Source organism: Dermacentor albipictus, chromosome 10 (assembly GCF_038994185.2).
Source record: "Dermacentor albipictus isolate Rhodes 1998 colony chromosome 10, USDA_Dalb.pri_finalv2, whole genome shotgun sequence".
NCBI lineage: Eukaryota > Metazoa > Arthropoda > Arachnida > Ixodida > Ixodidae > Dermacentor > Dermacentor albipictus.
In genome coordinates this window covers 17,139,156-17,165,944 of record NC_091830.1, presented here as the reverse complement: position 1 = coordinate 17,165,944, position 26,789 = coordinate 17,139,156, and the positions used below count along the sequence as shown (strand labels likewise).

General features: G+C 44.6%; 1 protein-coding gene and 1 non-coding gene across 4 annotated transcripts in view; both read left to right on the top strand.

Moving 5' to 3' along the window:
• The window catches only part of LOC135911487 (uncharacterized), a 77,079-nt gene extending 50,290 nt beyond the window's left edge, over positions 1-26,789 (top strand). For 2 of the 3 annotated variants that reach the window (XM_070526501.1, XM_065443800.1), the window contains exons 2-7: positions 18,278-18,430; positions 21,054-21,371; positions 22,437-22,556; positions 23,762-23,989; positions 25,267-25,401; positions 26,246-26,789. In XM_070526501.1, the coding sequence (XP_070382602.1) occupies positions 18,278-18,430; positions 21,054-21,371; positions 22,437-22,556; positions 23,762-23,989; positions 25,267-25,401; positions 26,246-26,340 (1,049 nt within the window). In that variant the 3' untranslated portion in view covers positions 26,341-26,789. Of the gene's footprint in view, positions 1-1,792; positions 1,946-18,277; positions 18,431-21,053; positions 21,372-22,436; positions 22,557-23,761; positions 23,990-25,266; positions 25,402-26,245 lie in introns of those variants that run through there. The other variant, XM_065443799.2, reaches the window with a different exon arrangement.
• TRNAF-GAA (transfer RNA phenylalanine (anticodon GAA)) lies at positions 9,142-9,214 on the top strand. The gene has a single exon. It is a non-coding gene; the product is annotated as a tRNA-Phe (tRNA).

Below are 26,789 nucleotides of genomic sequence, written 5' to 3'. Positions count from 1 at the left end.
TCCTGGGAGGTCGGCCAGAAATAGGCACGTAGCATTGTCGCATACGTAGTACCAAGGTTGTCTGTTCGGGTCCGTATACCCAGTGGTCCACGTTTGCTCGGCAAGGCCGGCCCTTGCCTTGTGGCCCAAGCTAGCAGAAAGCTTGGTGCACTGCGTATGTGAAGAAGTTAAGTACCGCAAACTGAGTTACGTTCCCCAAAAATGCTAATCGCATTGTTAGAAAATCGGAAGGAAACATTTTTATCACATTTCTTTAAAATTCATTCCTCTACTGTTCAGAGACAGATCAGGGTGTATTAAACGCCTGTAGATAACGCGATTCATGCATCGCGTGTGGAAATGGTTCCGAAACGATTGAGCATATTCAATTAGAAGGTCGCAGTATTCACCCAGCGATAAATGTGGAGTCAGTTGGCTTGACCGAGGCGCTAGGCTTTATGCGCAGTCCGGGAAACATAAACGGAACTGCTGTCGAGACTAGTAAAAAAAAAAGCGGATCCAAGAGTGGTGGCGCAAAGCAAGTGAAAGCACGCACTCAAGCGAATTTTATACTGGCAGTAATGCAGCTTAGTGCATGAACATATGTAAAAGTTTAGATGTACCAGAACGTTTTAAAGAAAGAGCTTGAATGCATATGTGAGTCCCGTTACAAAGAAGATGCCCGTATCACCATCGTCATCACCATGGCAGAGTTCAGAGCATACACCGAAATCCAGTTGGAGGAGCCGAGGAAGAGTTCCGAGCCGAGGCTGGTTTGAGAATACCGTGGCAAGTACTCAGGTAAATACCAAAAGAAAGAATATCCAGGCTTCTTTTTTAGACATGCCTGTTAGCACATGCCGGTACTTATATAATATATGCTGGCACTTCAGCGCTGCCAAAATAGAGCATGCAGCGCCTTCGGCTTCTCCTTCTCGGTTTTCTGGATGCTTGGATGGGCACCCCCAACCCTTACTCCCCCCTCTCATAAGGCTAGACTGGATCGGCGCTAGGGCTGAATACAGTGAACTTGCAGATTTCTTGGTTATCGGTAAGCTGTCGTTAATAATTTAGGAATACGTTCCAACTGCATTTCTTATCGCCGTTGGACCACGACTGCGGTCTAACACGAGCTCTGATATGTTTGTCCCTTTGGTGTTTGTTCACGCATCTACAAGTTTTTCAGCAAGAACGACAAGCCAATTAGCGCATCAATATCTCCTCAACGTCTCCAACTCATTTTTCTTGGGCCACATATGTTTTGCTTTTTTTTATTCCTTTCCACTACTTGGCCTAAATAAAGCGTACTCCTCCACTGCTCTCAAAAGGCTGGAAGTTACCACGCAAACTTTTTGCTAGTTGAAGAAAACTGATCTCTCGCGCGGAAGAAATGTACTGCTCCAGATTCTGTCTTTCTACTTGTTTTCAATTTTCTGTCCGTCCTTAAAGTCGTGTCCGGCAGACCAGACCTTGGCCTTCTTCACCAACCGTCATTGTGGCGGCGGTGGCCAGGCGTGAACCTAGCGTGCGCGAAAAAAACATGCGTTCTTGCAACCAGCGCACGGCTGACCGCAAAGACGAGGACTTCGCGCGCCTGACGAGAACAATGGCACGTCGTCGCTTCTCGCCATCTTTCGCGTGCTCGCGCGTTCTGTCGTCGGAAACCCTCGGGTACCGCTTGGTCTTGGGTCTCTGGCATCTCGCCAGGAAGGACGTTATTCTAAGATCTCTGGGCCCCAGGGCTAGATACCCTGTGGCTATGATGCCGCGCCGTTCTTTTGAGCGCGCATCGTCCTAAACGAGTGACCTTTCTTTGTCATGTGGTTTCGGTGCTCCTACATTGTGCTACTGGTGGAATTTTCGGCGTGGGTTCTGTCTTCGTGTTCGGATGCCTACCGAATGAGTCTCGGACTGCGTGATGATCAGCCGAGGACCAGTGCACCGACCTGGAGCAAGAATAGCCGCTGTAAGCGTAAGCTGCGTGGGCCTTTCACGTTTGTTATAAGCGTTGCCGCGTGAAACAGGTGGTTTGCTCAAATGTACTGGCCAAAGATAAAGCAAGAATGTCAGCCTTCCAGGAGGAGCGCGAAGCTACAAGGGAAACCCAACACGTGTTTTTCGGAAAGAAAGCTTGGCGGTTGATAAATTTGTCCTGGGTCGGCGAATGAACCCGGGATCAACGCTTTTCCGGGCCGTGTCACTTTTCCGCCTGAGCGAACCCGGGATCAACGCCGAAATAATGAACAACTAGAATCACGGGGAAACATTGGTCCCGGGTACGATGCCGGGAACGATGGAAGATACCCGGTTCCCAGAAAATGCTGCCATGTGGAGTAACGCTGGTGCATTGCAGTGAAGTTTTACAGATCACCGAAGAGGCAATGTAAAACACCCCGGAACATAGGCGCCGACCACGGGGCCCGAGCCTCCTCCAGCGTTTTCCGGGGGACATGGCTCTGGCCTATATATAGCCCGAGCCCCCTCCAGCGTTTTCCGGGGGGCAGGGCTCTGTCCCCCGGAAAACGCTGGAAGAGGCTCGGGCTATATATATATATATATATATATATATATATATATATATATATATATATATATATATATATATATATATATATATATATATATATATATATATATATATATAGGCCGTAGTGGGGCCCTCCATATTAATTTCGACCAACTGAGGTTCTTTAACGTGCGCCTAAACCTAAGTACACGGGTGTTTTTGCATTTTGCCCCGATCTAAATGCGGCCGCCGTGGCCAGGATTCCAACCCGCGACCTATAGTGGTAAGCAGCGCAACGCCATAGCCACTAAGCCATCGCGGTGGGCCATGAAATGCTAAAACTCTAGAATGTGGAATTCAAATCCGTTTCTTTCTTTTTAAAGAAAGTTTCCTCTGCGTAATTCTCCTGGGTTTGGCGTGTCGTGGTGTGTCACATCGAGTCAACGAGGCCGATCCCCGATACATTATGTATTAAATAAACTGGGTTGGTCCCAGAGAGATGTGGGACTTGGTTTACCGATTCTGACACCAATGCACGATATGGTCTCTAGCAAGGGCTTTAATGTGGTTTGTAGCGAGGGTCCATCAGTGCCATCAAAGGCGTGGGGGCGATCGCGACGATGCATTAGCATTACAGTCGTCCAGGTGTTGTACGACGACTTAGCTTCTTGGCCTCTCCGCCAGGTAAGGCATCAGTGTTTCGCTTATTATACATAGCATAGCGACTTCGGGAGGAAGGTCTCCTAAACAACTGAGGTGCGGAGAGGGAAAATACGAAGAACAGCCTTGTCAGCTTGAAGGTGCTTGGAGAGAAAGCACTCGGTGTAGCGCCACTGCTTTATACATTGTAAATGATGTTCGTGTAGTTCAGAGCGACCCTAAATAACGCTTACCAGCGTCCCGATAGGAAGTTGCAATAGGCCATGTCATTTCAAATGGTGTAGATGCGTCAAACATCACATTTCATACTTTTCAATACACAGCAGCCGTACTTGCTATATACTATACCTCAACTGTGAGACCAGACGCACTTTGTTATTCAAATTGTGATGGAAGTCGCAGAGAAGCTTCGTGCCCCCCAGTCCCCGCGGAGGAAATAGAGCGCACAGTTTTTACGGCAATTTTACTGCAGTTGCCTCAACACAGCAGAAGCAACAAGTTTGCGCAGCTTTATACTGCTCGATTTTTAAGGTGTACACAGTGGAAGGGTTCCTGAACATTCTCTATAGTACAAGCTGTCCGACTCACGTGGTTACAGAAACTGAACCACCTGGGCAAGGCCTGTCGACGCGTCAAGCAACACTGACCTAGCCAGACCGTGCGCGGGGTTACGGCAGTCACCCAGATGACGTCACATGCTAAACGGTGCAACTCAATCTTCTCAGTGCTATCAGGAAATAGAAAGCGACCCCAGATGCTCATTTAAATATGAAATAAGTACTCCTACATTAAAAAAAAATCAGTTTCATGCATGCTCACATTCTGACCATGTAGGTTACAAGTATTCATCACTCTTTCCCGCGTAAGATCTTGATAATTCGTGAATCCACCAATAGAAGCCGTCATTAGCGGTGATTGTAGCTCCAATTAGCGGGAGAAAACGGGATATCTCTTTAGAAAGAATGATTACTTCATAGACAAATAAAAGCAGATTGCAGTTCGGCGCCCTCTATATATGTACATCCTGAAATATGCGCATACAGTGCACTGTATAGCTATACAAGATTTACGAAACAGAGGTCTACTAAGGGAACTTTGTTGGTATACTAGCAACAGCGGCATACATGACCGTAACTTGGAAAAGCGTTCGCAATAGTATTTACAGGTTTAAAATTCAGTGCCCTTCCACTCTGTGAAGAAGGATGACCAGAGAAGCTGTTAATGTGGGCCGCTTAATGGCGAACTGCACTTCCACCGCGGGTCGGCCAGGATCGTCCCACGGGATCGGCCCACGTATAAGGAGTGCTTAACGCCTGCTTCACCTCCGCCCCTGCAGTGGTCGGTCCGGCATTGCACTCTCTTCGGGATCAGCCTATGTTTGAGGAGTGTTCAACGCCTGCTTCACCTCCGCCACTGGTTGGCCCGGCATTGCACTATCTTCGGGATCAGCCTAAGTATGAGCAATTGCTTGCCTGTATGTCCACGGAGCCGCCAGAATCTAGCCGTAAACAACTTTGCCGTAAAAAGAATTTTTCACTCCGTCCACACTAGGTCGCTGAGCATCACAGATTTGGGATCGTTCACCAGTACTAATCTTCTAACGAATGACGTCTCATCACTACGGTCTGATACAGAAAACTTACAAAGCAGCGTTCAACACAACGTTTACCACACACTATCTTGCACAACCGTCGCTTCTGCGCAAGGACAAAATGGCAATTTTTTCTTCATATATACTTTTTGGCATGAAAAAAATAGAAACAGTCCTGCAGATGAGCAACAATTTTATTTCGCGCGCATGTTCTTTAACCTACTATTTGACGACACACAAAATTTTGCCAATACAACTTAGAGAGCACTAAACGAAACATTTAAATGAGTGCTTTGAGAGCAAGCCGTGTGTGTGGGGGGGGGGGGGGGGGGTTTCGTATCTCCTTGCTAGCTCGATTTTAGCACTGCGACGCCGACAAGCCCAAACGTCATAGTATTCATGTGAATGATCATCGCTTTTCAAAATTTCAAGCAGCAATGGCAGCAAGAACGTGCACAGCAGCCAAAGATACACATTAGGGCCGTATTTTCGAACAATATATTTTTCGGGCTAATAGAGAGTTCATACCGTGTAGTGGCTTTAGCTTTGCGGGGTACATGATACCTTGCCATGATACTTAACCAGTAAGGCCCACTGCGCATAAATAAAAAACACCCAGTGTTAGCAGTTTATTCTCAATGTTGCGTAGTATTATTTTTTTCTAATAAAGGCACTTTTGTTGATAGTCCAGTTCTGTAATAAGTGGATGTTTATCGAGAAAAGTAAAGAGTCGCGAGTGAATTAACTTTCCTATTGGCTTAGAAAACAGCGGCAAAGTAGACATGGGTCTCTCATTTCCTAGGTTATTTCTGTCACCACTTTTAAACAAGACTACTGCTTTAGCTATCCTCATTTTCTGAGGAAGTATGCCGGTACGTTAAACAATATTATAAACATGGATTATACAAGGAGCGATAATGTCAAGGACCAATATTACCAGTTGCATTTTTATACCATCAATGTCTTCGCATCTGCTTTTTTTTCCATGTGCCGTGAATATTTTAAACACTTTACTACTATCTGTTGGAACTAAAAAAAATTGATGACTCGGTAGGAGGCCTCAAATAGTCATGTAACAGGATTGTGGGAACTCTGAGATGTGAAATACTCGTTAAAAAATTGCCATGGTTGAACGCGGTTTAACTAAGCTTGTAGAGCGATAGCATGGTTTTGCTTGTTTTGGGAAAGGATGCACACGCTACTCGGCATCATCAGCAACTACGACGTCTATAATTGCACCACAAGACAACACACAGACGCTGCTCGGCGCGGCAGCAGCAGCGGGCGAATTTAGTTTTCGTGCTGCCTCTCGCTTCAACGCGAACGAAGCGTCGAAAGCACAGTGCGTATATACGAATATATCAGCACTCGGCGCACTTTGTAAACATCGCAGATCGCTTTGAACATATGGGCGCCCACGTGGCGGACGCAGCAGCCGACGGTAGGGACAGGCGAAGTCCCACTTTGACTTTGGCCGAGGTTGAAGGTCAGTTTTACGGAACCAGGCTCTTTCTGGGGTTTGTACCTGGAGTAGTCGAGCTATCGCTCTAAAACGTTTCCTAACATTTATCCGTTTAAAATTTTGTTCTCGATAGTCAACTCTTTCAAATTGGCAGTCGAATTCCGATAAAGGATAACTGAAGAAATCTGCTGCCATATTTGTTTACTACTCTTGATATCATCAAACATGTTAGACAAGTAGTCTCGTTTAGTGCTTCGAAGTGTTTGTTTAGAAGAATTCTGCATTTTTTAAAGGCCTGCAATACATCCAGATTTCAATTTTTTTCGAAATATGTTGCGCAGTTTATTTTTTTCGTTTATGACTTTCAACAAGTATGGCGTCATTTACCGTTTGCGTGCGCGTCACTTTTCCACGATACTATTGCAGGCGGAAATCGAAACTTTGCGGATGTATATGTAACTGCCTCCGAACTAGCAGCCGGTTTCAATAACAGCGGCAAAATACCTTTAATACTTTGTCCTCAGCGTGAGGTGAGAGTAAGCGATGGCCGATAACGAAAAATTGTTAGGCGTGACCGTAAAAGACAGGATGAGAGCCGTTTCGATCAGAGAGAGAAAACGGGGATAGCCGATGCTCTAGTTGTCATTAGGGGGAAAAAATGCAGCTGGGCAGGTCATGCAATGCGCGTAGGGCTACCTGGGGTTTTCGGCCACCTGGGGATTTTTTAATATGCGCCTAAATACGAATACACGAGCGTTCTTGCATTTGCCTCCGTAGAAACGCGGCTGCCGCTAAAGGGAATCGAACCCAGGTCCTTGTGCTTAGCAGCTCAACGCCACAGCCGCTGAACCACCGCGGTGGGTCAATCGATTGATAGAATTTGGATAATAAATTAAGCTAATTGTTGTCATTGAATATGCCGGGACGAAAAATGTGGTTCAGAATATCTAATATAAGATTCCGCGATCTTTACCCATATGTGAGAATGATTAAATTTATACAAGTCCATGTTCTAATCATCATCGATGAATAGATGGCCAATGGATAAACTCAAGACGAACACTTACAACAGCGTACATCATTGCCGTCTTGTTCAATAGGTGAAAAACTTTCTTTCGGGAAATATTGTTTATTTTTTAGGCCATAAGGCTAAATTTCCAAACGTTCTTTTGTGAAACGAAGCTTCCTTTGCATGTGCCTAAGTGACCAGATGAACATGTTACTTGCTACGGGATTATTGCCCTGGGATATGTCCTGAACAGTACCAGCTTTCTCGCAGTCTCTGGTAATCAAGAATGGCATAATTTAAATTTTGTTTTGAAAAATCGATGCTGGGTCTTGTGTGCCTAGAGAGCGGTACATCTCCGAGTGCTCTTTCCCTGCAGCCTTAAGGGACGCTAACGAAAAAAAAAATATTTCAGCTGTACTAGCACACTTTCCTTGCACAATAGTGGTCGCTGGTACAATGAGAAGAGGCTTGCTAAGCCATACTGTAAACTAACAATACACCCGCAAGAGTGCTTTGTGTCTATGACTCACACCCTTAATTTGCACCCTCATGGGTGCAAGGGTGTGAATTAATTATAGACAGAAAGCACCCTTTTCCAGCAATTTGTTGTGAAACAGCCAAAATCTGAACTTAGCAAGTTTCAAGAACTTCCATTGAGGCTGCCACAAAAGCGCAAATAAAGAATAAGTACTTGGGGATTGGGGACGCCACACTGACATACCGGTGCTTGTGCATCTTCAGAATGAAACTTTTAACTTTCGCCTTCTCTTCTAATAACCAACGTACAAACGTGAAATTAACAATAGACTTTTGGAAGAATATTTTATCAATCTAACGTGATTTAGCGTTTCTCTTTTGTGCCCCTTTAATCGCCTGATCTAGATAAGATGAACGAGCGTAATCCCGCGTCTTATGTAACGTACGCCACTATGAAAAATGCTGAACCATATGTACCTGCTGGAAGGTGGTGACGCGCACGACGCATATATCGGCAGATACATATTTGATTATGCTGCAACCATCAATTTTTTTTAATAAAATGATGAATCCAGTGTTATAACGAGATTATCGCGAGTTATCCCGAGTGTTATCCGGAATTTCGGCGATTATGGTTGTTGCAGTATTCAAATGTTCATGGTGCTTATTTTCTAGCTCCATTTGGTACGAAAATGTAACACAACTTATTTTTGACACATGTAAGCTTTGCGAGCGGGCTGAGACATTTGCCTTTGGGAACACTAGTCGCTCATTTGTGATATCCGTTCTGGCAGAGTTCATTGAGAAGCATAAATAATGTGGTTACTATTACTTTAAGGGATGCCCAAGAGAAACAGCAGATGAGTTTCGCTGGCCTTCCAATCCCCCATCTGTAACACTTTCTCGCGAGAACGTACTTATTAGCGCAGAGCTCGAGCACCAAATTTCCGTTCTTTGAATTTCGCGCTCATACAGTGCTCCTCATCATGTCAAGGTGACTTCACAAATTTCGAGGTATTTCCAAATGGTCTTTCTTTTTTCTGGGGGCGACGGGAAGGGGTTATGTTATGGAGGACTACAGTCCGCAAACATCGTGGCACTACATCGACAAAAAAACCACAACTACTTTAATTACTTTCAACTACGACGTAGTTTTTTTTTTATCGATGCACGATTAAATAGCCCCGAAATGACGTCGAATGTCTCTGAGCTCACAGTGACCTATGTTTTCCTGTCGCTTAGTTTACGTTTTCACTCGCCTGCTTGCAATTCCTCTTTAAGTCTAGCAATATAACTGAATGAAATTAGTGTGCTTGTAATGAAATTTAAGAATTGCATGATAAGAAGACCATTCGGACACCATAAAGAGACATAATGTTGCAACTCTCCATCCAGAAAGCAGTCAACGTGCGCTTGCATTTTGACAATGTGTTATTTTAAGAGCACGAGCTACCCGTGCCGAAATAGCTCAGTTGGGAGAGCGTTAGACTGAAGATCTAAAGGTCCCTGGTTCGATCCCGGGTTTCGGCAGTGTATTTATTTTTTTTTTGCGCTTCAGCTTTTTCTTTTAAATTTTTTTTGTGTAGGGAGATGTCCATGCAAATTTAACACCAAACTTCGAATCATTCTGTAAAGACGTTTCACGATCAAGCAGTCCTCACCCGCCACTGCCCAGGTGCATTCTAGAATGGGAGCACTCGAACTCTTCTGAAGCAAGTTAGCTGGGAACTTATTTGAATGCTTTTGATGTTCATAACTTTATGATAGTTAAACAAATTAATAAAGCCGGGTTTGCGGAGGGGGAGATGATAAGTAGGCTTAATGACGTAGTCGTGACTAGTACGCGCAAAAGTAAATAGCATGTTCTTTCCTTTGTGTAAAAACACTGGAATGCATGAATTGACAGAAATATGAATTGCTGTCACAATGCCCAGATATTCAATGGAAAGTAATTTGCGCCCCATTCCAGGTACATAGCGGTAGAAAGGCTCCTTGTCGCCTCGTTTCGGGCTTTCTTCAAAAAAAAAAAAGAAATGCCTGCGCAGTAGCTATATATATGGCTATATATTGTGAGATCGTTCTGCACCTGCGGCAAGTTGTTTTTTCGTTCACTTTCATTTCCATTAATTTATCTTTTCTTTATTTCATTTATTAAGCACAAGTAATTTGCCCTATGTTCTGCTTGGTGCAAGTGTTTGTTGGCTTCTTACGATATGCATATATATATTGACACGTGTACTTATCTTTATCGGGCGACCACGTTTCGCCGCTTAACAACTGTAATCGCACAGCGAGGGACGCGCCTGCATGTATCCGACGTTTCTGGAAAGTTATCGATGCTTCTACCCGGCTGTCTGTTGTCGCCGAACCTTGTTTTATCTGAATTCATCGCGTAACGCGAATGGTGTAGAACTTTGTGGAAGGCACGCGGGTCCGAACGATTAGTCTGGAACATTCGATGACTGCTCTATAAAAGCCGACGCGCTTGACCCGCTGATCAGATTTTCGACGATCGCCGACTGTGTTCGCCGCTATCGTTGTGCTATAAGTGTAGCCTGTTTTGTGGGCACAGGTTCGCCCAATAAAAGTTAGTTTTGTCTTTCACAGTATTGCTACTGTGTTCTTAACGTCACCACCACGTGACAATATATATATATATATATATATATATATATATATATATATATATATATATATATATATATATATATATATATATATATATATATATATGCGCAGCAACTGTTTGCGTCTGGTGCTCCTAGAACTGTAAAAAGGCAAGTGGCTCAAGCATACATGTTCTGCCGACTCAAAACAGTGCTTTGAGACCTTTTGGCGCATGGGTTATGTCGCAAAGCACAAATTTACTTTTATAAAAAGAATGATGGCGAATCCACCCTTTGGAGGTCATTGGCGATGCTAATTCGATTAGCTTTATTTCCTATGTTCAGTGTGTGAATGGTGACTTCTTTTTATATGTTGTTTATGTTATGGTTGTTATTACTATGGTTATTTTTATTATAATGATGGCAGTAACGAGACGGGGATAAAGCTGTGATATGTACAATATTAGCTGCATGAATCAAGTGGTCCGAATCGGCGTGACTGGGAAAAACGATTAGAGATGGGCACAGATATATACGAGGTGACCGTATTTAGGTTTTCCGGATTTTTTTAAATATCGCCTGTGGCAGAGGCCGTAATTCTTGAGCTTGCGCTGGATTACTCGAAGAGGCGGACATCACTAGCTCGAGAAATCGAAACACTCATTCAACTAATTACCGAAAAATCACTGATTAACTTCTTCATCAATTATGCTTTACGGCATATATTGCAATTTACGAATTGTAGCTGGTGAGTCGCAAGACGTGTCCACTAGGAATGGGTATCCTGGATGACACAGCTTTCGAGATATTATTTCCCAAATTGTGGGACGAAATACAAGGGCGTTCCAGTTACTTTCGTGCTTCACTGCATAGAAGAGTCTTTTGTTTAAATAGCAAGTGGAAGAACAGTGCATTCTTTTACGGTGAATTTGATGGCGCATTTCTCCAAACTGGTGTCATCGTGAGAATTCATTCCAAGTGGATCAGTCACCGATTACAATTTGTAAATTCCAATATTTGCCGTAAGTTTAATAACTAAGGAGTTAATTAGCGATATTTATTATTATTTGAATATACGTTAATGCTCACCTCACTGAATAATCCAGCTCAAGGACTAGAATTATGTTATCTGCGACAGGCCATTCTTGACAATTCCAGAGAACTTAAAATGACCACCTCGTATATCTGGTGATCAACTTTAAGCGTTACACAATTTTAAAAATCACCTGCGGCAGATATCATATTTCTGCCCCTTGAGCTGGATTACTCGAAAAAGCGGACAGTACTCTCACAAGAAATCTAAATTCGTAATTAACTAGTTGATGAAAATGTACTGATTACATTGTAAATTAGTTACGTTACGGCACATGTTGTAATTTACTAATTGTGGTGGGTGAGCCCGCGAACCTTAGAATGAATTCTCACAATGACAATGATTTCGAGATATTCATGCCAAGGTGTGCGAGGAAATACATGGGCGTCCCATGTAATGAATAAGGAAATGATAAATTATAGCGATTCAAAGTGGATGAAAAAACAACTTGCCGCAGGTGGGGAACGATCCCACGTCCTCGCATTATGCATGCGATGCATCACACGCATAATGCGAAGACGTGGGATCGTTCCCCACCTGCAGCAAGTTGCTTATTCTTCCACTTTCAATCCCATTGATTTATATTTTCTTTAATTCAATTAGTACGTACAAGTAAATTCCCCAATGCTATCCTTGGGGTATTTGTTGTCTTCTGATGATATGGGCGTTCCAGTTACTTTTGTGCTCCAGAGCATAAAATAGCGTGTTTTTTTTTAGTAAGTCGCAGAACAGTGCATTTTTACCGTTAGTTCAATGGCGCATAACTGCAAACCCATGCCATCCTCAAAATTCGTGTCAAGTGGATATGCTTGGCAAACTCACTTGGGTGCGATTAGTAAATTGCAATGTCTGCCGTAAAGTGAATAATTTATGAAGTTCATTAGAAAATATTCGTCAATTAGTCGATTATGTGTTTAGGGTTCTCGTGGTAGTAATGTCAACCTCTTTGAATAATCCAGCTGAAGGACTAGAAACACGCTATTTCCCACAGTCGATTTCTAAAAATTTAGAAATGGCCTCCCCGTAAGATGATACTGGAAAGCTCGTCAAATATTCTACTAATGCTAATCTCATTAAATAGCGAGAGCACGTGCTTTCACGCCAGTGTCTATTAGGCCACAGACGCCAGCCTTCCCCCCTTGTCCTTCGCGTACGCCACGTCGCATAGCAACAGGATGCGTACGAAAGCGCGAGTTGCGCCACTTTGATACCATACTGCACCACCTTCGGGATCGGTGCTTGTCTCGAGGGAGCAGGTATCGCTTCTTCGCCGTCGTCGTCGTCACCTTGCTGCTGACGTCACACGCGTTCTCACGTCACACACCGCAATTGATCGCATTACGCGAATATGTTAATCCATCTAGCGACGCTTTGCCGAACTCGCAAACCGTGCTGGATAGCCAGCGACAGGTGCGCAATGCCTTTCGTAGCATCGCCCCCCACAATGGATGGGACCTGCCTCATTTTCACGCCTTCCCGACGGGGCGCTATACTGACGCCTCTTTGAGTTTGTATTGAGTCCGTGTTGACTTTTCGCCTGGTTTTCAACAAACTTTCTTTGGAATGCCTGTTTATTTTCAGTGCAGGTATAATGTGCTCAGTGATTCAAACACGACGATCGGCCCGCATGGCGGCCGACGCTATTCGCTCCACCGACGTGCGCTCGGTGATCGCTGGTCCCGGCCAGACGCAGTCACAGTGCGTCACAAAGGCTATCGTTTTTGTCGTGTACCACAACACGTCACGGCCGGACTCGACTCGACTCCTCAGCGCGGAGGAGTCGAGTGAGTCGAGTCTGGCCGTGAACACGACCGCTTGGTGTCCACAGCGCCCAGCAGGTGGCGCAAGAAGGGCCCGCCCGCTAAAGTCCCTTGATGATTTGAAAGTAGCGACACTCTTTGAACTCTGCCGCCGCCGCGCGACCTCCTCGCCTCCTCCTCGCCCCTTGTGCGTTCCCCCCGCGGTAACCAATTTTGCCCCCGTTTTTCTGCATGACGATTGGTCTCCCTGCCGTTGCCCTTGGAAACGCGCGGATCTTGAGTTTTGCTTGTGGTTTTCTTTTTCGTTCGCGCCATTTTCCTCCTCAGCACGGCTGGCTCGGCGCTTTAGTTCGGCGTAGCGAACGTTGTACGCCGTGTTTCCTGCTATATGTGCTAGCGCTATGCCGGGCTGTTGCGCATATAACTGCAGCAAGAAGCCTGAAGATGGTTATGCCGTTTTTATGATACCACAAGGAAAGCGTGACGGCTTGCGCAGGAAGCAGTGGCTGCATGACAATGGCCGAAAGAACTTTGTTCCGACAAAGAACAGCGTTGTTTGCGAGCTGAGGCGTCTTTCTTATAGCTCGTAGCAAAGCATCCCGTAATGGTATGGTATGATGAACTTTATTAATGTCCTGAAGATCAACCCTTAGGTTGACGCAGGCGGCTCCCACGTCGGGACAGTAAGGTTTAACCTTACCGCCGTATCATGGGCCTTCTGGACGGCCTGTACTTGATCGGAAAGAACTCCACTGTGTAGGACTCGCTGCCACCAGTCTCTCTCCTTGTCACAGTCTGTGAAAGTCACAGGACACTGCCAAAGCATGTGATCCAGAGTAATGATGCCATTACACTTCTCGCAATTGATTGGTATCTCTCTTTCAGGATATATCTTGTTAATAAAGTTTGGACTTGGATAAGTTCTTGTTTGCAGCAATCTCAGAGTCACCGCTTGAGCTCTATTGAGCTTAGCGTGTGGCACTGGGAATTCCCTTCTGTTCATGTAGTAATGCCTTGTGATTTCATTATATGTAAGTAATTGGTCCCTGTTCTCCACCTGTATATTATTAAGGTCCTGGTCGCGTAGTGCACGGATAGTAAGCCCTCGTGCAGCTGCGTTAGCCATCTCGTTTAAATTCTTCCGAGATGGATCGACAGACCCCATGTGCGCAGGAAACCAGCGGATTTCGATCTCTTGGCTGTCCAACTCACCGATCAGCTGGGCAGCCCTTTTGGTTACAAAGCCATTGGTAAAGTGTCTAATAGCCATCTTAGAATCGCTGTAAATCTTCGTCCACTTGTATGCTGCATTTTTTTTCATTCTTCCGCTCACCACGCCCACCACGCTCATAAACGCTCACCAGCGTTTTTGTTGCGGTTGTCCTCAGTATGCTTAATATTCCCCTCACACGTCGCGAACTGTTGTTATTCAGTCGGAAGTGCAGCCTTATTGATTGTGCTTTGCGCCCTGAAAAAATTAGTGGCAAGTATACCCGTGTTATTGCAGGTGATGAGCGTTAGCTAGTCAACATTGAGTTTTTTTTAAGTTTTAAGGCGAAAGCCTTCAGATCTCTGTTTCAAGGTCGCCTTGTAAACTGGAAGTATCACGTGACCCAAGGAAGGCCAGAGGTCACCCAAATCATGTCCGCGCCTGCATAAGAGAATGATTACCCAAGGTAATTAATGAATCATTAGTGATTGACATAAAATGGATTAGGGAGGATTAATGATTAGCGTGTATTAAAGAAGATTAAGGTGTATTAGAGTGCCTTAAGAAGGATTAAGATGCATGAATAAGGATTAAGGTGGGTGGAGGAGGATTAAGGCCGATTAATGTGGATTAAGGTGAATTATGGTTGCTAAAGGAGAATTAAGACCGATTAAGGTGGATTAGGCACCATAGAGCTGGATTAGGTTTGATAGAGGTGGATTAGGGTGTATTAAGATAGACTGGGACTATTAAGCAGGATTAAGGTGGATTATGGAGGATTAAGACGGATTATAATGGATCGCGGTTGATAAAGGAGGATTAAGAACGTATATGGTAAGGTTCATTAGGGGCGATGTAGATTGATTAGGTTGTATTAAGGTGGATTGGGAGTATTAAGCTGGGTTAAGGTGGATGAAGGAGCATTAAGGTGGATTAGGGTGACATAGGTGAATAAGGGTTCATCGAGTATTAAGCCCGATTAGTCAACCATAATCCCCCTAATGCACAATAATCCACCGAATCCACATTAATCGACCTTAATCCACCATAATCCACGAGAGTCCGCCTTAATGAACACTAATCCAACGTCATCGACCTTAATCTGCTCTAACTCTCCTTAATGCACTTTAATCCTCCTTAACCAACGCTACTGCTTCCTCATCCACTTTAATCCACCCTAATCCGCTATAATCGTCCTTAATTCACCTTAATCGACATTCATCTACTTTAGTCCACCCTTATCCTTCTTCATTCACTTTAATTCACTTTAGCCCACCATAATCCTCCTTAATGCACCTTAATCCTTCCTAATCCATCCTCATCCTTCTTCATGCACTTTAATCCACCCTAATCCACTATAATCGTCTTTAATGCACCTCAACACATCTTCATCCACCCTAACCCACCTTCATCGAACTTAATCCAACCTTGTCCTCCTTTATGCACCTTAATCCACTTTCATCAACTTTAATCCACCTTAACTCTTCTTAATACACCCGAATTCATCTTAATCCAATCCTAATCAATCATTACTTTGCTAATCATTAATCATCTCCTATGCGCGGCTGCACATGCTTTGGTTCGCTTCCCGCCTTCCTTCGGTCACGTGATATTTTCTGTAGCCCACAACGGGACCTTGATACAGAGGTCTAAGGCTTTCGCTTAATAAGCCACACACAAAGGGATGTGTCACAAGCAATACTATATCAGACGCACGAAATAAAGCATCTCATCATGCGGCAGAAAAATTGTCTGGAGTATAGAACTCGCCTCAAAAGCTCCTTTTACATCGGTACACCCCGTTCATACGGCTTTAGGAAAAAACCAACCTCGTCATAAATGTTGCCTCTAGCATTATCGATGCTGCTGTTAGCATTTCTCAAAATTTTAAACCCCACTGGGGCGCGCAACTGGCCCAAAATAACACGCCTCCATAGAATCCTGCGGCCCGTCCGCGGTAGCCAGGGAGGAATAGCGTGCCGTGCGCAGCCGGCGGGCGAGGAGAATCGAGGAGGAAAGCGCCGTGAGGAGGAGAGTGTCGCTACTTTCAAACATCAAGGGGCTTTACCGCCCGCTACCGCCCGCCACCGCGTGGGCCGAGTGTATCGCGTGCGAATCGCTAAGCAATGCGAGTACGTGTGAACGGTGCTGGCGCCCGCCACCGCGCGGGTCGAGTGTATCGCGTGCGAATCGCTAAGCGCTGCGTGTACGTGCGAACGGTGCTGGAGCGATGGTCTTGATGTTACGCGACATGGGCGACGAACGACGCATCCTATTCAGAAGCCGTTAGGTGAGAACCTTGCGACTCGATCGCCATCGGTGGCTCGCCGCCTGGATCAAAATAAGCAAACTGAATAAGAAAGCCAAACTACAAACGGCAAACAACACTGGGAAAGACGCGACGACATACACTGTGCGAACTCACTTTGAATGTTATCTGACGCGGAAGTCATACGAAGGCAGTGTTTCTTCTTGTTCTCTCTCTCTCTCTCTCTCTCTCTCTCTCTCGCTTACGACATGTATATTGGGACGGCATTGTCGTGAGGGTCTAAGGAGCCTGGGTGTCACGTATGGCACTTCCAGGAAATCTGTGTAACGCAAAACAAAAGACACTTATGAGAAAGGCGTGCCCAGGAAGTTAGGACGTGGCAAGCGCAGTTAGCTTTATTGCTGTAAGTGTAACGGATGCATTTCTGGCGTCTGACTATCGTAGGCGAATGAGGTAGCCCAGTTTAGAACGGAAACCAAATCTGGAGTCACGCACGATCGATGTGCAGGCAAGAGAAGGAAAGCTGAGGCACGTGACCTGGTCGGCGACTGCAAAGACCCGGAGGGGGAGCCAGCCGGAAGTGCAGAGTTGGGTGTTTTGCCGTCGTTGATAGTGATGGAAGTAAGATAGGTGTATTGGAGATTAGAGTTCGGTAGCTGGCGCACAGCGTATAATAGGCAATTAATGGAGTATGACAGAGTTGACAGAATGGAGCGCGAAGGGAGTGGAAACGTAGCTGAAAGCGGCGGAGTATCAGGCAGAGGGACAAAATGAGGAAATTTTCCGGCACAGATAAGGCGGGCGCTTGGCTGATGCTGGGCAGGGGTGATTTGAGAACCACGAAAGGGGTTCTCTTCTTTCAGTGGAATTGAATATGGCAATGGCGATGACGATGATTGTTGTGGTGGTGATCCATGTATGTATGTATGTATGTATGTATGTATGTATGTATGTATGTATGTATGTATGTATGTATGTATGTATGTATGTATGTATGTATGTATGTATGTATGTATGTATGTATGTATGTATGAAATGTATGTGTGTATGTGGGTACGTACGTAAGTAGGGTCACGCACGCAAGTTTCACAGTGCTAATCTCACGTAGATGACTCTTCTTCCTCACCATAAGAATTGATCGATCTTGCCGTTTCGCATGTTGATTCATTTTCTTTTAGCGTCAAGTTTTTGATACTGTTACAATGCTGCATGCAACACTGAGGCATGAAAACTCTAGCTTGGTTCTGTAGAATACGACGTCAGAAACTTGGCTGCTCTGCCTTTGTCTTATCAGTAATGCGCAAATAAATTTCCTTGTTCCCTTGTGTCCTTACTCATTGCGAGATATCGTGGGTGGAGGTGGCCAACAACGTGTTTAGGCCTCAAGATTCATTCTGCTCGCCTGCTGGTTTTAAGCTCTAAGTGCAGCGCAATCGCTTCAGAAGGATGTCGTGCCAGGTTCCGTCTTCGTACCAGGACGAACCTTTCTTCCTTCCATTGCGAACACTCTATTTGCGAGAAACCCGTACGGGTTTCCTTTGTAGTTTCGAGTCATAATTCTGGGTGGATGCCAATTCGTCTTTCTTTCCCTTTTTGACGAGTGGGCGCTACGTGGCAGCTTCGAGCTCGTCAGCTGGGCCGCATTCTTTTCGCAGTTCTGCACTTGCTGCATGTGGTGCGTTTTCCCAACCTGATGTGCACGGGCACCTGGGGACAGGAGGGCACCTGTTACGCCTTCAAGGAGTGCATGGAAAGGGGAGGAACCGCCTACGGCCAGTGCGCCTTCGGATTCGGCGTCTGCTGCTCCCGTAAGGAACACTTTCTAGTCTAGAACCATTTTCTAGTCTGTGCCCCACTCAGGACATGGGGGACTTTCCGCCATGCGCGTGTACGAGCCGCAGTTTATTCGAATCAAATACACACGATATTTGTGCTTCTAAATTTAGAAAAAAGAAACGAAATGTGAAAGGTGACAAAGAAAAAAAAGCTTACTTATTTACTGCAGCCCGGTCCTGGCAACCGGCTTTTATATAGCGAAATTGACAGATCACTATGGTTTCTGTCTTCTTGTTTCTTTTTCTTATTTTTTTTCGCTTACAGTGTGCATTTTGAGGCCGCCCATGAACAATGATTATGGGTCTTTTCTTACGGCAGGGAGGCTTTAATAATTGCAGCTGCCCTGTTATTCATGCACAGTCAAGGAAAACGAATGTCGAATTCTCGCGTCATTTGTTTGAATTCCTTACAAAGTATTGTATCTCCACCCACTCTTGAAATAGTCGCGCTTTCCTAGAAATCAATTTTCGAACATCCCGTCGACAAAAGTGGCTTCACCTAGCTACGATGACTAAGGTCCTGCCAATTTGGATAATCTACCAGTACGGGAAGCGTTACTAGGCAGCATAGAGCTCCTAGGGTCATATTTAAAACCACGGACCATCCCCCGGTGGTGTCTCAACGGACAGTCGCATTCTGGAAATACGAGTTTGAGCGCTGCCTGGAAGCAGGCTTTCTTCCGGGTCGTTAAGGGGTTTTCCCCGTCAGCATGAAATGTCATGTGGCGGAGCACAAGCAAAATGGTCTCTGAGTTGTAATTTTAAAATTAATATTTTCCCTGTTTCTGTAAATTTGAAAGCTTTGTTAGTTTAGGATTTTGAGGATGGGTCCTATCATTACATGGTTCCTTCCTTTCAGACTTTAATATTCTAGCCCATGCAGAATGAAATAGCGTTCGATGCAGTTACGGCCACTATGTAATTTTTTCTCTACTATTTTTACATTACGTTGGTGGGCTTGAAACACATGGGAAAGAGAATTCAATCAATGGCCGGGCACACAACGCATCATGGTATTCGCAGTGAAGGTATGAATTTACGTTTAAACACAATGTTTGCTGGATAATCGAGACAGAGCTTTAGCTTGTACGCATGGTATCACTATTTACAGAATACTGAAATATGGATACATAGACTTTGCCAGCAGCACCTGTTGCGCCACCACATGACGTTGAGTTCATCTAGAGCGTAGAAATCAATTATTGCTACGACGGGTTATTTGCAACTCAGGTGCTGCTAAAGGCATCGGCTAGACCATAATCATAAATGTACAATCGCAGATTTTGACAATTTTTTCTGGTGCAGTGATTCCAGCTAAAAATATGATACTTTACAATAATATCGCTCCCTCCCCCCCCCCAAAAGAAACGCCGATATCAACTTGAGAAATCAAAGTTCAAGCAGCTCTAATTGCATAACTTATGTGGACTTAGTGCTGCGATCCACTGATTCTCTCTGGAATTTAGAAAAAGTACACACTTCACAATACGCTGAGATTAGGCGTCTGAGCTGCATGTTTGAGGCCTGCTTCCTAAGCAATGTAAACACTCTTAGATGTGACAAGAAAGCAATCTTGGAATCTAAATATCAAAGTTCGATGGGTTTGACAGTGCACACGGAGTTAAGAAAGTAAGAGACAGGCGTGAGATTAAAGAGGGTCGACCAACGTCCCCCTGAAACTGGCTATTATTCACTGTCTACCTCTTCCTTAGTTCCCGTAGTCTGCATGCACTGTGAACATTATAGAAATAAATTGTTACCAACTCGCCCAAACTTGCACGCGTGTTCGCTATAAAATTTTAAAGCTGCGTAAGCCCGCAGCATAGTGCATTTGTTACGTGCGGCTCTCGCATATCACGAAATGCCGCTGTGGGAACTGTTGTTCTTTCTCTTCATTTTCTGGATCAGCTGCGTAAAATGTATTTTTGGTACTTGTAAAACAATGATTGGACCAAGAATCGTGAATTCTTCTTTTTCGGCTTGAATATAGCATAAAATAAACATTCAAAAAATGTGCAAGAACCATAAACGACGATCGCCAATGTAAGCAAATGGCTATAACGAACGAACTAATGAATGAAAACGAACGAACAAGCGAATGCTTTCCTTACCGAGTCCGACTAGCAACCTACCACGAAAACGTGTGAAAGAGGAAAAGAAAACCCCTCTCATTAAAAGCAGTTGGATTGCTCTGTCGTTGAGCAAGCAGTCACAAGATGTCGCTACAAGCGTTGCTGCTGCTTATGTCCGCAAGAGAGATGAGTAAAAGACAACTGGAGGTTTATTGGTGGCAGAAAAGTAGAGAAACCACAAACAACAGAGGCGTACAGAAACAAAGTTCCCAATAGTTGTTCAGAAAGTTTGATGGTGGGAATTCTTTGAGTGTTAAAAAAGGCAGGTAGGAAATTTGACAAAATTAGAACAAGAGCTAGGTGGTGCAACCCACCGCCCCGTTCCAAAGGACACACTCATAGCATCCATCCTGTTGTGTGTACGTCCGGTATGTGTATTTCGGAGGTCCGGTATTCCATGAAGTCCACTATTACGTACACAGAGAGGCTAGAACTGCAGCGTTGTTGTGCTTGCGTGAACGCAGTGACCGCCAGCTGCAGCTCCATGATCACGCTGAACAGCACCTACTTCAGCAGTCCCGGCTTCCACGCTGCCCCCGGTGCGACCCAGACGCCTCCTAGCGGCGGCGACGGCGACTCCAGTGGCGTTGGGGGACAGTCGACTTGCGCCGTGCAGGTGTTCAAGCTCAGCAACCGCATCTGCCAGATACGCCTCGACTTCGACGAGTTCGACCTGGAGCGGCCCACGGTCGGCAACTGCGACGGCGAGAAGCTGATTGTGACGGGACAGAATGCGAACAACGTGGTGCCACCGTTGTGCGGGCTGAACACCGGCCAGCACCGTCAGTGGTTGATCGTACTCTTTCGCAAGAATACGACACGTGTCCCCACGTTGGGCACCATGTTTTCGCACAGTTAATGCAGAGTAAATTTATGAGACCGAAAAAAATTTCGCAGGGTGCATCGGACCTAATATTCCCGAAGCCACCGTGGCATTGGCTCACAGTCAAGAATGGCTACGTATCAATTATGCGAAAGTCATCCTACGGAATCTAACACTGCACTGATGACAAAAAACGCGTATACAAAATGACCCGACGTTTTCTACGTTCTTGTGTCCTTGTCTTGGTGTGCCGTTATGGTCGTTAGCCTCAAAAATTGTCTTGACAGACAGAAAAATTTGTTTAAGTCGCGTAGAAGTAATGGCTACCCATGATGGTGTTGGCCATAAAGAAAATAAACAAGATTGCTACGCGTATTTATTAAGGCTACATTCGCATGTGGCAGTCATGGTGATTAATGGAAAAGAGCGAGCCAGTGCATCATGACGTCATTAAGAATTCACAGCACCTGGTTGCCGAAAGCGAAGCTGAATCGTAGAAAGAATTAATATCAAGATATTTAGCGTACTCTGAAAAGCTACAAGTATTTTCGTAGCTTTAGAGTGCTTGGACTTTTACTTAAAGATGTCAGGTTGAAAATGCCAAGTTAATACTCCTTCAATTTGCTAGTTGTGTGACGGTGGCGCATCTTAGGCATGGAGTGTTTTCTTGGCGGGAAGTCCGCCTGAACAGCTGGCCACGTTTAGTATCAAAGGACAACAATAAATTCCAGGCTGTCTCGTTGTCGTTGGAAGCGCAAAGTGTTTTCATCTTGAATTGATGGACTCCTATGCAGGGTCTTTAAGCGAACACTTAAATTGTTTTGTCTGTGGCAGATAACACAATTAGAAGTCATGAGCTGGTCGACTCGAAAAGGTGGACATGCGCAAGAAATTGAAATGCATAATCGACCAATTAACAAGAGCCCTCTAATTACGTTTTAGCTAATTACCGTATGACACATATTGCAATTTACAAATGCTACGAATGACTAATGCATCTCTGTGTGGTTCATCGGGGCCGCAGTGTACATCGACGTGGACATGTCCCCCGGACCGGTGAACCTCTACGTGGAGACGAATGGGACGAGGAACAGCCGCTGGAACATCAAGATATCGCAGATCAAATGCGACAGCCCCGCGAGAGGTACTAATTCACTTCACTCTATTAACCTTTAGAGTTCCGCATAAGTTTATTTACAAAATGAATCGCTGCTTTAAGTGATATTTGTGAAACTGGCGAGATGCCACGTGGGTCATTGAGAGAGCGTATTCTTGGGCATGTTGATAATCCATAGTAACAACTTCTTTAGCGCACAAAAAAAAGGACACAGGACCTAAAGGACTGTGTACTGGACTGTCCGCCTTGTTCCTTTCACTCCTGTGTCCTTATTGTGCCTTAAGAAAAGTTATCATTGAGCGAATTTATTGAAAATTTACGGACAGAGTGGAAGCGATTTCGCAACTTATTGTTAAAAATATTAACAATTTCAATCATTTTGTTCAACTGCTCTTGAAGCATGGCAGCGCCCAGATGCACATTATAAGCTTATGCTTACTGAAAATCGAGTAATATTAAAGGTAATGCTATATCACACCACACTCTCATTCTTTTTTTTTTTCAATACGAAAATTTGCCCTTCCCCTTTATATGCAAACCTACATATCGTCGTGTTGGCAACTCTTGCTAAGATTTTTATATGTTTTTGCAATAGACACAGCTCATGGATGCGTTGGTCTTTAATGTCAAACATTTGTGGTGATATAGCATAATGAATCCTTGTTGCAATCATGCTTTGAAAAACATCAATAAATGATGGATTGATGGATTGATTGATTGATTGATTGATTGATTGATTGATTGATTGTAAAAACATACAAAAGCAAACAAGTAATGAAAGCATAATAAATGTGGCGTTACAGAACCCTTAGTATTTATCTCTGTTCCTTCTCGTATTCCCATTGGAACCTTTCTGCCTTCATACTACGCATTTGCTAAATAGAACAGGCCACAGTTCGACCGCGAAAGCGGAGATAATGTGGCACAAGTATTTGGCATGTGCAATTCAATAAAGTTTTTGCTCTCGCTTTCCCTTGGGTTAACTTAGTATGTACTATAAACAACGGTAAATGAAACATGGCAAATGGTCAGAGGAATGTACACTCGCTAACGACCAAACAAAACATACAATTTCTTCGCCCAAGCTTCTAGTTCGTATGAACTCAGCTGACAGTAGAAGTTTCATGCATCATTCTAGACTATACACAGTTTAGTGCCCCTTTCTTTCGTTTCTCAAGCATAAAATTACATTTTATGTGAACAAACGTGCTGACATTTATAACTGGTTGCAGCGCCGTCCAACTGCCTGCAGTACTATACCGGGGTGAGCGGCAACTTCAGCAGCTTCGACTACGCCGAGGCGCAGGAGATACCCCCAAGGCGCGGCTACCTCAACAACCTAGACTACACGGTGTGCTTCAGGAAGGAGGCGGGCTACTGTTCCATTACCTACTCCGTGCCAGGAATGGACGTCCCCTTCTCCATACAGAACGTTGGTGCCGACAACGCACCCACAACGAGTACGCATGCGATCCATACATTGGGCATGGAGAAGAAACGTGTTTAAGCTTTGCGTTTTTATTTACCACGAATAACTTAAGCCCGCTCAAACAGTGCGTTATCGTCTACCTCGCTTGTCCTGCGGACTTGAGGTCATGCATCTTCACAGCTTCCGCAGGTTCGTGAGAGAAACTGAAGACTTGATTTGTACTAAACTGTTATACCCTTATTGTCCTCCCACCAAGTTATTTCGAGCTTAGCCTACTAAAACTTCGTCAGAGCTGTGATGAATGACCTTGTAAATTACCCAGAAGGGTAATCGATTTGGAAGTCAATTCTCTCAGTCTTGAAGGTTCGTGACATGTTTGCATTAGACCATTTGACGAGACGGCTGGACAGGCAAGATATATTAAATTTATTTGAATTAAATTCTTCGATACTTGAGGCAATGTATGTTTAGGCGCACTTTCTCTGCAAAACTTCAGAAGGTTTGCAGAGATAATTCTTTTTATTAAAAGGAGTTCTATCGGAGGCTAAAATCCACACGTATAACAGAAATAAACAAAAGTATACAGACCCCTCAATTTTTTTAATAAGGGGGAAGTGAGGTCTGGGGGGAGGGAGGTATTCGGTTTGTGTGTGTCTAACTCACACAGTAATTCAAAGCGCCGCATCCTTCTGTGCGAAGTCAAGTCAAAATTTGTGATAACATGAATTTATAGGATAAATTTTTCTTATTGCAACTATGTACGCGTAGCGCATGAAAATGGCAGAAAACCCGTAGGGTGTCTTGTCAATTTGTCGAAGCAACCACTCATAGGTAAATGAAGACGCAGTTACCCTGCACGATTTCTTGGGCTCTATATAGAATATTAGAAAAGCGAATGACTCTGTGGTCCGGATTAGTAAAATTTGGCTTGTGTATGGCACCGTAAACGTAGGAAACACAAAAAGAAATGACAGCTGAAACCTTACTTCAATAAATTTATTTAGGAATCGATAATATTCCTTTCTTTTTTACTTGGGAAACCTGCCAATGCGCATAGCGATGAATAACACGTTTTATGAGACTTAAGTGTCATAATACAAACCTTAAAGAAGATAGAAATTGCAGGCTTGTGGCACCAAACGTCACCTCGCTTCAAAAGGGACGCTCATAAGATCCAACCATCCAGATTTCCCGTGACGTCATTTCACTGAGCCTCTGAAAGCATGTCTGAGCGTACTCCTCAGCAATAAATAGCTCCTGCTCCAGAAAACGTGACACATGACGGTACGCAATCCTTGCTCCTTGAAGATGAAACCGAAGCGGGCATGGGAGTAACCGAGTGCACCATGGATTACCTGCTTCTCGGAGGAGTCAGGTACTGCGGCACAAAGCTGAACCCGTCGACGGAAATGCCCAATCCCGTCGTCAATGCACCAGTCACAGGTGAGGCAGGCTGGACTGCGATGTGAAGATTCATAACCAGTTTGATGTTGAAAAGTGTGCGGAAAGTATCCACGATGATTGTCAATGTACGCGAACAAACGAACGAGTGAACGAAAGACAGAGACAGGGAGCGATTTCCCTGCTGAGTCCGATCGTCTGCTACCCGACCGCCGACCGGCCAACAAAAGAAAGGTTTTCGCTTGTCACGGTTGGCTTCTTTTTCTGTTCAAGTGACGCTTTCTGAAAGAAGGTTTGGCTGTGGCGTCAGAGAACTGCGGGAGTATTAGAGAGAGAGAGAAAAGGAAGGGAGGGATGTTAACCAGTCAAGAGTCCGATTGGCTCCCCAGCTCTGGGGGAAGTGTGTAGGGATCACAATAGGCCATTTTTAGGCGCAGAAAGAATGACTTGAGCAATTCTGCAACCTCGTTTCAGAACTTTCCAAAATGTAGAAAATCTGAAGTTTACGATGATACTCAAAAATGGTACGGCATCGATGAAGCCTTTGCGTTGGCGCGGTATTGTGGTGCCATCTAGCTTGCATTCGGCGAATGACTCCTGCTGCCTCCGTGATTTCGGTGATACAACATATATATGAAACATATAAGATTGAGGTTTCAACGAAAATAGGACGCACCAGTGCAAGTATACTGTGCTGTCACATGTAAAATTTTGCGTCATTACAGATCTCGGAGGCACATATGACACAAGGGCTTACAACAGGAGCCTTTACGAACCGGCGCAGGCATTAAGACATCCTACAATCTCGCCAGAGCTAGAAGCTTGAGCTGCCCTCTGTCACTATTTCTTAACTATATCAACTTGTGTATTTGTTCTTTATTTGCAGATATGACGTCCGGCCCTTTCACGGCAAGATTCGTGTCAGATGGAACATTGAACGCACGTGGTTTTCTGCTTAACTACATGCAAAACCCTTGTTGAAGGGCGCGAGGACCACAAGCTCGCATCAGCAAAGATGCAAGTCAACTTTCGGGAAACTGTGACTCATCATAATATTTATTTATACAGGTCTACGGACAGCGGGTCAGTAGTACACGCGTGAAGGAAGCGGATGAGGATCATTGTTCAGGTTTGCTGCTGAGCTTGACAGTGGGCAGGGTTGTAAAAAGGCAGCATGACATATCCAAGGTCACGAAAGTTGCTTTGTTCACCGTTCATGAAACTTAAAAATCGGACTTTTAGGCGCTTACTATCTTAGGGACACCTCTTCGAAGCGAATGTCAACGAAAAACGAGGTATGCCCATCTCACTTTATGAAGATATACATTAATGCCTTAATTATTACCCTACAGTTCTACAAAATATTTCGAGGCCAGTAAATGCCAACGTCAATTTCTTTCCAGGGCGGATGAACAACACAGTAAAGACAG